The 14568-nt window shown below is 38.4% G+C and overlaps 1 protein-coding gene across 2 annotated transcripts in view; it reads left to right on the top strand.

Moving 5' to 3' along the window:
* Positions 1-14568, top strand: part of LOC109579259 (uncharacterized) — a 118734-nt gene that overhangs the window by 42276 nt on the left and 61890 nt on the right. For both annotated transcript variants that reach the window (XM_049448079.1, XM_049448078.1), the window contains exon 4: positions 13387-13553. In XM_049448079.1, the coding sequence (XP_049304036.1) occupies positions 13387-13553 (167 nt within the window). The remainder of the gene's footprint in view (positions 1-13386; positions 13554-14568) is intronic.

Raw genomic sequence — 14568 nt, forward strand, 5'->3', positions numbered from 1 at the left:
AATTTTCATAACTTGCATCATTATATACATATGTTATATGTATAAATAATATACATACATATATATTTAAAGGTTTAAACCACTGTTTAAAACTAATTTTGTAACAACTCTAAAGTGAATTTTCAAATAAAAGGTTTATAACGATCTGTGAAATTAGTGCATTTCCTTTTAATTAAAAGTGTGAGTGGCCTACAAGGTGAGTTATATACAGATGCTTTGGCATTACATTAAGTGGTGAAATGCCAGAGCATTGGATTTCCAATTATTCTCATTATCAAAACAAATAATGGAATATTGGATTATGCTTACTTATCAAAACAAGTGATGTATTGATTTCTAATTAATTAAAGTATTCTGCTGACCAAGCAGTAATACTGTGAGAAGATACAATTGTTTACATTTATCATTAAGTATCTGTGTGGCTGCTGCCGTTAACTTGCATATGTCACTCAGAGAATGTAAAAAAGCATTCTTTGTATATTTTTCTACAAAGCAATTCTCTTTATTTATTCTCAGTCATTTTACATATATTTCTGCCACTGCACGTGCTCAATTCTGCTAAATAGCAGCGAAAATGGTGAATTCCTTACTATGAATCTATCAGCTCTGTTAGCCGTGCAATCGAACCGTCATACAAAATTCAATTTGCACCTTCTCTATGCTTTATGTTCTCTGCATATACTTCATCATTCCCGACCAAATATTGCACTGCTCTGTGCATCTCAAATTATAATAGACCTTTATATCAACACTCCAGTTATTCCGCTAAATTTTTGGTTTGTTATGAATGCAATTGTGTCCTTCGCCCATAATCTAGCAAAGTATCCGCAATGCATTGACGACAAAAATGTCAATGTCATTTCTTGTTGTGATATTAAATATATCTGACGGGTTCGTCCTCAAAAAACTGGCTAGTGTAGGAGCAAAATCAGTATATGATTTAAAATATAATTTTTGTATTTTTAAAAAATACCCTGGTTCAAAGCTACCTCCCCACCAATTTTTAGTCAAATTGGTTCAGCCTTTCTTGAGTTATAAATGGTGTAATTAACACGACTTTCTTTTTTATATACTTACTAGCTGACCGCGCATACGTTGTCCTGCGTGAAATTATGTGTTTTGAAATGAAAAGAAAATTGAATTTACGTTGTGTTAAAAATCTTTTATTTTCGATTTTTCTAAATTTTTTTCAATGTAACGCAGTTTGATAAACAACATTTTTTAGTTTCTATTCCGGAGCGTAAATGTACAGGGAAGATGGTTTTTCAACTCGGGAACACGCCACGTATAACTGGCACGCACTCATGCAATCGTAGTTACGATAATTTGGCAAATTTAGCATATACATTCGTGATGAGTTCATATTTCGTTGAAGTAAATTGACAAAAGGCAGGTGGAATTGATATCAAACCACTGGAACCGAAATTTGCCTATTTCCAATTCTTATCGAATACGATGTAAAATGTCTTCGGCAATTTTGTAATTTTGTTCGTATTCCAAAATTGACGCGAATTTGAAGGCTGATATGTAGAAATGACCATCGCGAAAAGTGTGCGAACTTCAGTGGCTTGCGAAGTGGCTATCGAATCGTCCATCGTTTCCATTGATTATCATGTTCCAGCAATTGTAATTGCTTGCATGCTTCTCAAAAAGTTACACACACTCTACTATTCACAGTGCGCCATGACTCAAATGAAATTGAACCACGTACATTTATCAATAGTAACCGAAATTATTAGCAATCGTCGTTTTTCGGGTGGATTTCGTCATACGTGAGGAGGACTTTATTAATTTTATTAAATGAAAACCAAAATATATATTTTCATAATAGCGTTTATTCCATAGTGTTCCATAATTTCACTTATATTTTTACAAATCGCTATTGAACAACTTGGCATTTTGAAGTAAACACTGAGCTCAACACCACGCGCGCTCTAGAAAGCAACTAATAGCCTCTATACCCTTCACTGCTTCTCTCTATTCTAATGCTTTTTGATAAACTATATTTTTAGTTTTATGTTCTGGCGCATAAATAAATAATGTTGATGGTTTTCCGACACGGGAACAGGCGACATATAATTGGCCATGTGCAAAACATGGACTTTCTAGGTTGATGCCACATACATACACTTAGGGACTGCCCTTGCGATTTATTTATTGACATTGTAAATGCAAGCCGCACTGGAAACTGTAAACGTTTAAAGCTGAATGGTATGTCGTTCGGTATCATAGGGATGCGTGGGATTAAAAAATCTTCGCCTTTGTACTTCCCTTTCAAAATTGGGGCTTCGATGACGTTGTTCAATAATTTCTTCACCGCAAGCCGGGTACCATTACACAGGCGGGTTTATGTTCCGTAACATAATAATTACTGATCCGGTTTTTAATTGCAGATTACGAGGTGGTAAGCCGGGCAATTCTAGCGAATTTAAAAATTCTGTTGGATAATTGACAACTTCATCTTCATTAGTAATGGAATCAACTGATTTGTAATTCTTCAATTCGGCAGCTATTTTCTCTTGAATATGAAATTTCATTTCATTCACATCAACATTTTTGCGGCCAATATAACACGTTCGCTTAACCAAATGTGATTTACGTAATTTTGAGCAATGTTTGGGAAAACCATCTCCATGAGTTCGGTCTTTGATTCACAAAAGTTACAAAAATTGGTAGGGAATGTAATGTATCCAGATGATGTATCAACAGCAATAATATCATTACCAATATCGAGCAGTTGTTTGGAAAATACTTCTCCAGACTGGTCTTCCTGCAATTCGACTCTCATTTTTATACTTAATTTAAGTGTTTTAATGTATTTCCATAAAATGGACGACTTCAAACAGGCATTCAGTTCATCAGCTGGCGTTGAGCGTGGAACAACTGGCAATATTTGTCGAAAACCACCTGCCAATAGTATCATTGCACCACCAAACCGGTTTTTGTTATTTCGTAAATCTTGCATCGAGCGATCTAATGCCTCCAAAGATTTTTCGTGTGCCATCGTACATTCATCCCAAATGATCAATCTTGTTTGCTGTAGCACTTTGGCCATCGCAGAATTCCTCGAAAGGTTGCAAGTTGGAGTTTCATTAATTTGAAGGTTTAACGGCAGCTTGAGAGCTGAATGAGCTGTTCGACCGCCTTCCAACAACGTAGCTGCAATACCTGATGAAGCTAGGGCTGGTGCAATTCCATTTTGCGACCAAATTGTTGCCAAAATCAATGATAACAAAAAAGTTTTCCCAGTTCCAGCGGGAGCATCTAAAAAATAAAATCCGCCAGTTCCATCGTTCACTACTTTCATGAGCGTATCGTAAGCATATTTTTGTTGTTGATTTAAAAGGTGAACTGTTCTATCAACCATTTCACGTAATGTTTCGGAATCGTATTGGGCTTCGCGTCTCAATTCTTGATCAAATGAGTTGAACATTAGGCGATTGGGTCCTATCATTCCTATTTGTATTAATACTTTGTTGGTAAGCATCAAGCACATGTTCTTAATTAAAATTAATGCTTCATTGTGGATTTCTTCGTTCATTTGCAAATTTGCATTCGATGTTCTAAGACGCATCTGATGCAATATATCTTCCGCCATATGATCTTTGTATTTATGCCATAAATCAGTCGGTGCTGATGGGAAGCATGTAGACAAAATTATAGAAAATAATGTTCGTATTTGTTTAGCATTTGACGAAATCACAGCATCTTCGAGAGTCTGGTCCCAATGAGTGTCATTCTCTAACAATCCCAAATGTTGACAGGCTTCTCTGTATGTGTCACACAATACACCATTAAGAGTTCGCAGATGTTGGAATGATGTTGGACCACGAACATTGACTAACAACCAACGCAAATAAAAACACTCGTCTTGACTGGGATGGACTGCATAAAGACGGCCTAGTGCATCGGTTGAAAATACTTGTGGGTAATCTGAAACTGCCTGTCCTCGTTTTCGTCGTTGAACTTTTTTGGATGATTGATTCCAGGTATAATATCTTGGCATTTCGGAGTAAAGTAGCGTTCTGGCAAAATCATCATTCTGGCACATTTCAAAGAAGCTGGTTAATGTTGTCGATGGTGGCCTGTCAACTCGTTGTAGTACGTTCGCATCTGTAAAATACACGCATTGACCATTTTCCGAATGTACGGCCAAGTGAACAACAGTAGGGTGTTCATGTATTGGAAACGAAAATATACGCCACATGCCTTCGTTACTACTAACATAGCGGCACATTTGATATTGAGTGACTTCATCATTTGAATTTTCGGCAGCAACTCCGAAGAAAGCCATGTCACTACCTTTGTTCACATATGTACTTGCAAATATATTTAATAGATTTTATTTTCAATTCTTAACGAATACGATGTAAAATGTCTTCGGCAATGTACTTTTGTTCGTGTTCCATAATTGACGCGGATTTGAAGGCTGATATGTCGAAATGACCATCGCAAAAAGTGTGCGCAATGACTCAAATCAAACTGAACGACGTACATTTATTAATAGCAATCGAAGGTATTAGCAATCGTAGTTTTTCGGGTGGATTATGTAAATTCATCCTAAGAATTAGTTGAGAACACACCTGGATGTCAATCTATTGGTTGGCCTTGCTTTCTGCGTACCTATTTCTTCGGCGATGCATTCCATGCATAATATCAAGGCATTTCCAAATAGAGCAATGTTCTCACAAACGAATCACTGACGCAAGTTGAGAAAAAACTCATCAATGTAAATTTTGTTGTTGGAAGTGTTTCCGCTGGCTGTACTGTATTCTCTGGGTTGAAAAACACTCTTTAGCCATTCTCCAAATGAACAGTCGGAAAAGTCGATTTCACCAAACTACAATATCAAACATTGACATGAGTTTTGAATGTGAATTAGACAATAGTGGCGAATATGGTACGATCCATATGTTGTCGACTTCGATATTCACTACTCTAAGTTGAATGGTAAATGTCCTGACATTGTCGTCTGATGAGCTACGACGATAGAGTGGATATCCATCATTTCCAGTTTGCGTTTCCGAAAGAAAAGCACGTGGATAGTGTTTCGTGCATTTATTGCAAGTGGGATTGTGGTGCCCGCAAGGTCCATGCACCATATTGGTTTTCATCACTTCGTAAAATAATGGATCTTTCTCTGCATGATGAATTTCCGCAGAAATGATTTCATCAATTTGATCTGGTGTAACCACCACCCACCATTCAAAGAAGAATGTGTGCGTACGGCAAACCTCTTTTTTGCATCTCAACAGACTACATCCAGCATCTGACTGCACAATACTTGTATATATGTACATACGTTGCTTCAAGATAAAGTATATGAAACATCGTAGCTGTTGTTTGAAAAGTCTTGCTGTATTATCGTGATGATCGCTTGCTGATTGACAGCGATCCATAATTCCACACATATGTCATTGCATCCTGGGAGTCTCATGTAGTTCATGTGTCTTGGGCTGCCATACGTTGATGGCAAAAAGAACGCCGACCGATATTAGCGCGATGTCTTCGTTGCTTCGTAATAAATTTCAATCTGTAATTGATCACTTCGTTTGAAACATACATAAAGTTTTCACTGAATAATTTTCAATAATTTTTCTTTTAAAAAGCAAGCGACCGAAATTAAACGATTGAAATAATTTACAAATCAAAATATTGAAAAACAAAACAAAAAAGAATTGTATGAAAAGTCACTTTTTGGAAATATCCAATTTTTCGACTTTTCCTTATGAAAAGTATATGGTTTTTTTTTATATCTAACCCTTTCCAGATCTGCAGCGAACAACTTCTGATTTCATGAATATTGGTTCCGCCGTTCTCGAGTGTTAGCGTTATTAACAAACAAACAATAATTTTTACTTACATATGTATGTACATATGTATGTATGTATATACAAAATAAAACGTTTGTATGGGAAAAAGAAAAGGGCTGTTTTCAGGGGTTTTCCGGAAACTTTTGTAATTTTTTCTTACATAAGAACCTTCTCCTAATAATAACAAATACAGCAAAAAAAATCAGCCAAATCGGTTCAGCCATTCACGCGTGATGCCGTGACAACGAAAACCGTTTCATTTTTATATATAAGATAAACGCAACGAAAGGGGATAAATTTGGTACGGGTATCCAGAGAGTCGGAAAACAATATATTAGGCATATGATATTTATATCAACGTCAAAACCATTTCGTTCATAATCAGTGCTATGTTCACATAATTTCACTAAATTATCACACATATTGACCGAACTAAATGGTTTGAAATTAGGCGGAAAGTCGGAAATTACAGCATTGTGTTTAAAGTCAGTTATAAAAGAAAAGGACTGGAGTGATTGCATAAACTTTTTGCAATACTGAGAATATGTTTTTGCGCAAACGTTTTAAGCTTACTCACACATGGGCCGATGTATTGGGCATAATGTTGGGTAGAATCGAAATCAGCGAAAATCCTACTTTGGTATCAAATGACTATACTCAATTTTATACATTTACTAAATTTTGCTTATCTTAAGTGGAGAAGTATTGACCTGAATTTACCCATATTGGAAACGAGTCACTTTTTGAACGGATAAACATTATCCCTGAAGACAACTAATGGGTCAAATTGAGTAATATTTGCAGGAAAAAGTTAACAATGTGCACTGCATCTCTAAAAGAGAATAATTGCCCAAAAGCTTTATTTCAATATATTCCTTGGTACGTAAGATACACTAACATTCCTGGTAACCGTGGAGTAGATGATCTAAGGTTCTTCTTCTTAATTGGCGTAGAAACCGCTTACGCGATTATAGCCGAGTTAACAACCGCGCGCCAGTCGTTTCTTCTTGGATGTTCCAAGCGAAGCCAGGCCCTTCTTCACTTGGTCCTTCCAGCGGGTACTGCGTCGAATACTTTCAGAGCTGGAGTGTCTTCGTCCATCCGGACAACATGACCTAGCCAGCGTAGCCGCTGTCTTTTAATTCGCTACACTATGTCAATGTTGTCGTATATTTCGTACAGCTCATCGTTTCATCGAATGCCATATTCACCGTGGCGAACGTGCAAAGGACCATAAATCTTTCGCAGAACTTTTCTCTCGAAAACTCGCAACGTCAACTCATCCGTTGTTGTCATCGTCCAAGCCTCTGCACCATATAGCAGGACGGGAATTATGAGCGACTTATAGAGTTTGGTTTTCGTTCGTCGAGAGAGGACTTTACTTTTCAATTGCCTACTCAGTCCGAAGTAGCACCTGTTGGCAAGAGTAATCCTGCGTTGGATTTCCAGGCTGACATTGGTGTTAAAACTGGTTCCTAAATATACGAAATTATCTACAACTTCAAAGTTATGACTGTCAACAGTGACGTGGGAGCCTAGTCGCGACTGTTTGTTTAATGAGAGGAGATATTTCGTCTTGCCCTCGTTCACTGCCAGACCCATTTGCGTTGCTTCCTTGTTCAGTCTGGAGAAAGCAGAACTAAAAGCGTGGGTGTTGAAGCCAATGATATCAATATCATCGGCATACGCAAGCAGCTGTACACTCTTATAAAAGATTGTACCTGCTCGATTAGGTTCTGCAGCTCGAATAATTTTCTCCAGCAGCAGATTGAAGAAGTCGTACGATAGGGAGTTGCCTTGTCTGAAACCTCGTTTGGTATCGAACGGCTCGGAGAGGTCCTTCCCGATCCTGACGGAGCTTTTAGTGTTGTTCAACGTCAGTTTACACAGCCGTATTAGTTTTGCGGGGATACCAAATTCAGACATCGCGGCATAAAGGCAGCTCCTTTTCGTGCTGTCGAAAGCAGCTTTGAAATCGACGAATAGGTGGTGAGTGTCGATTCTCCTTTCACGGGTCTTTTCCAAGATTTGGCGCATGGTGAATATCTGATCGGTTGTTGATTTGCCAGGTCCAAAGCCACACTGATAAGGTCCAATCAGTTTGTTGACGGTGGGCTTTAATCTTTCACACAATACGCTCGACAGAATCTTATATGCGATGTTGAGGAGGCTAATCCCACGGTAGTTGGTGCAGATTGTGGGGTCTCCTCTTTTATGGATTGGGCATAGCACACTTAAATTCCAATCGTTGGGAATACTTTCGTCCGACCTTATTTTGAAAAGAAGCTGATGCATGCACCTTATCAGCTCTTCCCCGCCGTGTTTGAATAGCTCGGACGGCAATCAATCGGCCCCTGCTGCTTTGTTGTTTTTCAGGCGGGCAATTGCTATTCGAACTTCTTCATGGTCGGGCAATGGAACGTCTGCTCCATCGTCATCGATTGGGGTATCGGGTTCGCCTTCTGCTGGTGTTTTGCGTTCACTGCCATTCAGCAGGCTGGAGAAGCGTTCCCTCCAGAATTTAAGTATGTTCGGGGCATCGGTGACTAGATCACCTTGAGGGGTTCTACAAGAGTATGATCCGGTCTTGAAACCTTCTGTCAGCCGCCGCATTTTTTCGTAGAATTTTCGAGCATTACCCCTGTCGGCCAGCTTGTCAAGTTCTTCGTACTCTTTCTTTTTCCGTCTGCAGATGCGTCTCGCTTCCCTCTTCAACTCTCGGTATCTATCCCATCCCCCACGTGTTGTGGTCGATCGTAATGTTGCGTGGTAGGCAGCCCGCTGCGACACGTCACTCCTCGTCGTACCAGCTGTTCTTTTGCACTTCCCGAAAACCAATGGTTTCGGTTGTAGCTGTACGTAAGGAGTTTGAAATGCCGTCCCACAGTTCCCTTATACCGAGTTGTTGACGAGTGCTCTCAGAGAGCAGGAGTGCAAGCCGAGTGAAAAATCTTTCGGCTGTCTGTTGTGATTGCAGCTTCTCGACGTCGAACCTTTCTTGTGTTTGTTGGCGTGCGTTTTTTGCTGCACAGAGACGGGTGCGAATCTTGGCTGCAACAAGATAGTGGTCCGAGTCGATGGTAGGACCTCGGAGCGCACGCACATCTAAAACACTGGAGACGTGTCTTCCGTCTATCACAACATGATCGATCTGGTTGGTGGTTTTTCGATCCGGAGACAGCCAGGTAGCTTGATGTATCTTCTTATGCTGGAATCTAGTACTACAGATAACCATATTTCGGGCCCCGGGGAAGTCGATTAGCCTCAACCCATTTGGGGATGTTTTCTCGTGGACTCTTAATTTACCGACCGTAGTGCCAAAGATACCTTCTTTGCCCACCGTTGAGTGTTGGTGGCGTTAAAATCGCCAAGCACGATTTTGACATCGTGGCGGGGGCATCTCTCATAAGTGCGCTCCAAGCACTCATAAAAGGCATCTTTGGTCACATCGTCCTTCTCTTCCGTCGGGGCGTGGGCGCATATCAGCGATATGTTGAAGAACCTCGCTTTGATGCGGATTGTGGCTAGAAGTTCATTCACCGCAGTGAATAATAGTACTCGGCTACGGAGTCTCTCTCCCACCACGAGTCCCACACCAAACTTACGCTCCTTTATATGGCCACTGTAGTAAATGCCACAAGGACCTACTCGTCTCTTTCCTTGTCCCTCCATCGCATTTCTTGGACAGCGGTGATGTCAGCCTTTGTTTTTACGAGGGCATCAACCAGCTGGGCAGCGACACCTTCCCAATTAAGGGACCGGACATACCAGGTGCATACCCTCAATTCAATTTTTTTACGTGGCGGGTCCCAAACCCAGCGCACAACCCTATGCAGGGGATGTTTCGCCTTCTCACTTTAGCTCGCCTCAAAATGGATGTTCTGAGGCTACCCAGAGGATACTTGGTCAAAGACCGGAAGAGGTGAGCTGCTTGAGTCATATGTAAAAGAATCGTTTCTGGCCATTCCCAAGTGAGTGGCGATCAGAGAACTTTCCTCACTTGACTCCATCCTCCATCCAGATGATCTAAGCATCACCCTAAAATTAGATACCGGGGGAATCAATACCTGATTTGCTCAACAAGCGAATTGGAATTTACTACAAGTATACATATATATAAGTTGTCATAAGAACTCCAGAAACTACTTGAGTACTAATTGCTCACTGTCTAATTGTTAGACATACCACATATCCAGTAATTATGATTTTAGAAGCTGTCAAGAGATAGAAGAAGAGGAGACTATAGAAAATGTAGCAAATATCGGTTAATGTTTCTTAGTGGTGTCTCTGCCACAGATAAAATTTTGTGTATTGATGATCTTCATCAGGAGTACAGTGTGGTTCGGAGAGGATATATTAGATTGAGGGGAATTTAGTACCGTTGGTTTCATATTTGGCCTACAAAGGCCTTGCTACGTCATCAGAGATCCACTCCACTTACATACCTAAATACCGTTATGTGTTCTGATAATATGATGATCATATTGATTTCTTCTAGTTAGTGACAAAAACGAGGTACTTGGTCCATATGGTTGGAACGTTAAATTCATTGGAAAAAGTTGGATATCTGGAAAGATTTCAGGCGACGTTATTTATGTACGAGCTGAGAGATAATTCAGCTACATTTTTGCATCAGAAGGTAACAAATTTATTCAACGTGTTTAATATACATGCAGTAGAATCGCGAAAAAGTTAACTCCCGAGAAAGTTAAACCTTCGGCTAAGTCCACCTGTTTTGAGTGTCCAAGTACCGCTCTAAAAAATTAACTCTTGGCTAACTTTTTTGAGCTTTTCTCTTTTTGCAAACCCAATCAGTTGTTTGGAAAGAAAAACAATTGCTATGTATTTCCCGAATTTCTATGTTAAAATTATTGCCGGTGTCGCGAGGTACTCGTACATACATATTGTATGTACATACGTAGTTTGTTATGAACGTTTGAACTTGAGAGTTGTTTATAGTTTGTGTGTTAAAAAATGTCAACAAAGCTGAAAAAATGATTGCAAATCAGATTAAATTTTAATCAAAAAGCTGAGATTCTAAGAAAAATCGATTGGTTGGATTATGATCTGTCTAAGGCAGCCATCTCAAAAAAAAAGAAGATATTTGCTGGTAAAAATTAATAAAATGAAAATTTGGGTGTGCAGCTTTATAAGATGAATCTGGACTATTTCATCATTTTCATCGCGGCAAACAAAAAGATGGCACCTGGTTGAAAAGGATAGAATCCCATTTATGTTGTGTGCGAACGCAGATGGTTCGCATAATTTGAAACCATTGATAATTGGTAAATCCGAAAACCCGCGTTGCTTCAAAGGGTTTGAAAACCTATTGGAATATGATAACTCGCAAAAGTCTTGAATGGATTCAGGGATATTCTTCCGCTGGCTCCATCGTTCGTTTTCATCCAGGGAATTTTTTTATGCTATCTTGCTGCTTAGCATGGGATGCATTGCCAAGAGCTGTGCTTATAAATTCTTGTAAAAATATAAAACAGTCGAAACAGACGAAATCTTACTTCTTACAATGATTGGATCAAATAGTTCTCACGGTGATCCACTTCGAGAGGTACAATCGTTATTGTCCAAGGTTGACCTCAGCAGTGAAGACATCGAAGCTTCGACAATTGGAACGACGATTAAAATACGAAAGATGATGAAAACATGTTTTTCGGAAGTAGTTGAATACATCAATACCTTGAGAGTATGGTATGAAATAATGATGCAAATCAGATATCACATCTTATTATTATGCGCACGAAAATTGTCAGGAGCTATTACACAAAAGAAAAGAAACAAACAAGTCTCGGCCGCTTATTTAAACCAGTCCAAATTAATATTGTATGTACATCTGTATGTATGTATGTATAGGGTGAAAAAGTAAAAACTAAATCTATCTTTCTGTTTTGTTTCGAGTAAAAGTAAGTCATGCAAATAAATTGAACATATTATATCACCAAAATTATGTTTTTTCCATGTTTTTTCAAATTCAAAACAAAAAGTTAATATTTCGGAAAAGTAAAACACCCTTGGGACAATTTGATTAATTTTTCGCGATTCCACTGTATAACTTATTTCAAAAGTTCATAACTTCAAGTGTCAATTAACAATAAAAGTTACCAGGAGCTCCAACATCTTTTTTTTACATTTTTATATAATTTTATGAAATTACCTCTAGCTTGTCTATTATTACTTTATATCGGCCCAGTGTTTTCTAACTAAATGCGTTACATATCATTGTTACTTTATATATGTACATATATACATAGATTAAAAAAAATACTCTATTAGAGAATTTGCATATCAGATCGATTGGATGGCAAGGTATTGTTAATGTTTGCGTACTGCTATTTGCACTTAAATCGTTAATCGGTATTCTGTCTTTAAACGGAGATTGTGTGCATATATCCCTCCAAAGCCGAGATTTTATTAAAAAAAAATCGTAAGCAACCAAGGAGTTTCTACACCACTGATATACATACGACGTACGACAATTAAGTAATGAGACTAATTTCATAAAAACCGTATATTTGAAAATTATTCTACAACTCTGCCACCCCTTTCAAAGTAGTCCCCTTGGGCAGCTATACAGCGATTCCAGCGCGTTTTCCATTCTTCGTAACATTTCTGGAACGCTTCGACTGGGATGCCCGCTAGTACCCTCGTCACGGCCGCCTGGATGTCCGTAATCGACTAAAAATGGGTTCCTGTGACCACCGATTTTGTTTTAGGAAACAAAAAAAGTCACAGAATGACACGTCGGGCGAATAAGGCGGCTGTTGCAACACGGCAGTCCCTTTAGAGGCCAAATACTGGGACACGCTGAGGACGGTGTGGAACGGCGCGTTGCCGTGAGGAAGGATCCAGTTACGAGCGATGTCTGGGGGCAGCTTGTTGACTCGTTTTCGCAATCTTTCGAGTACTTGGCAATAGTAAACTCGATTCACAGTTTTTCCCGGTGGAACGAATTCTTTGTGGACGATTCCACGGCTATCAAAAAAGGCAATAATCACCGTTTTCACCTTCGACTTGCTCATGCGAGCTTTTTTCGGGCGGGGGCGCGCGGAGACAACCATTGTGAGCTTTGGCGTTTGGTTTCCGTCACCATACACTCTTACAATTTTAGCGTACGTTTTCGAAGCTGTTTCGCCCAATCTGGTGCAAAATTTTATCGCGACGCGTTGCTCTTGATTTCGTTTTTCCATTTCCGGGACGAGCACTACAAACACACGTTTACTCAACTTGACGCAGCAAGCGAACTAAACAAGCTAGAGCGATGGTACATATATCAATGGAGAGGTGAGAGCTGCCGGAAAAAGAGAAAGGGAATTTCAAGGTCACAGGTTTACAATCAATAAATCAGTCTCATTACTTAATTGTCAAACCTCGTAACTGCATTTATTTTCATGAAAGAAGTTTTTATGTGATCAATATTAGATTCCAAAGCCGCTCTGAACTTCAGGTAGTAATTTTACAGCATTATGTAAATCTAAGCTTTTTGGTTATTGATTTGAACACAAAGATATTTATAGACATACAGACCTTTGTTTTAAATATATCATACATATAATTACAGGCGTTTACGTGCAGGAAAGTCTTCTATCGGATTGCAAACATATCTAGAACCAACAAAGCTATTGAGGGATGTTAATTTAGGCATACAAAAGGATTTACTGCTTTTCAAGGATACGGAAATTCAAACAGATGGTTTCTATACTAAGAAGACAAACAACGGAGAAACGTGTAATAAATTTGTATACATTTGTTTTCTACGTCACTTCCTTTAACCCTTATAAAATTACCCATTGAAAGATTTTACGACGAGTATACCTGGTGGTGTATCCTAAGCATGAATAAAATGAAATGAAATTAATATTTATTCGGTATTTTCTATTGATTTAAGATCAATATCATGATTCCGATTACGATTAAAACTTCTTTCCACTATCTTATTGTTTGTCGACAGATTATATTATTATTATGCTCATTATGTAAAAAATATCACATTTGTGTTAATTTTTACTCTCTTGCGATATTTTACAACGGAGTATAATAATTTTGTTCACAAACGGTTGTTTGTAACACTTAAAATTAAACGAAATAGATATTGAGTTATGTATGGCATCCGTTCGTCGGTCTGTCTGTACAAGAACCACCATAATTTCTTGGCACTAAAGGGAGGTTGGTATGGTCATGGTGTCGGACACTGTTACTTCCACAATATGTCCATGAACTAAAACTTAGCTGCGAATTCATATATTCAAAGTGGACTAGCGGATCTAAGTCCATCGCTAATATATTTGATGAATGGTACATATCTCACAAACATAGATACTGTGAAAATGGATTAAATCGAATCGAAAAATAAAATTTGTTGACAAAATGTCTATTTCTACAAAAAAAAATTTCGACATTGAATTGTTTATAAAAAATATTTATCGGTGTGAAAAAATCTTCGTTTAATTACTAAAAAGTACGCAATATTGGTCACCGACTTTGAAAATACCATTTTGTGAAAAGCGCGTTTAAAATTTGGTCTCGTTCTACCAAGCATTCTGAAACGCGTTTCCAAATTTGCGTGTAACTTCGAAAATATTCACCGAAACGATATGAAATTTCCTGTGTGTATTCTTAAATACATGTACATTAAGAAAAGTAAATAAAATCAAATATTTTTTTTTAATTCTAACTATACATATAAAACTCCTTAAAATACAACCTAGAAACTTTTTAGTTAGAAAGCAAATTTTCGTGAGAA

Source organism: Bactrocera dorsalis, chromosome 2 (genome assembly GCF_023373825.1).
Source record: "Bactrocera dorsalis isolate Fly_Bdor chromosome 2, ASM2337382v1, whole genome shotgun sequence".
In the NCBI taxonomy this organism is placed as follows: Eukaryota; Metazoa; Arthropoda; class Insecta; order Diptera; family Tephritidae; genus Bactrocera; species Bactrocera dorsalis.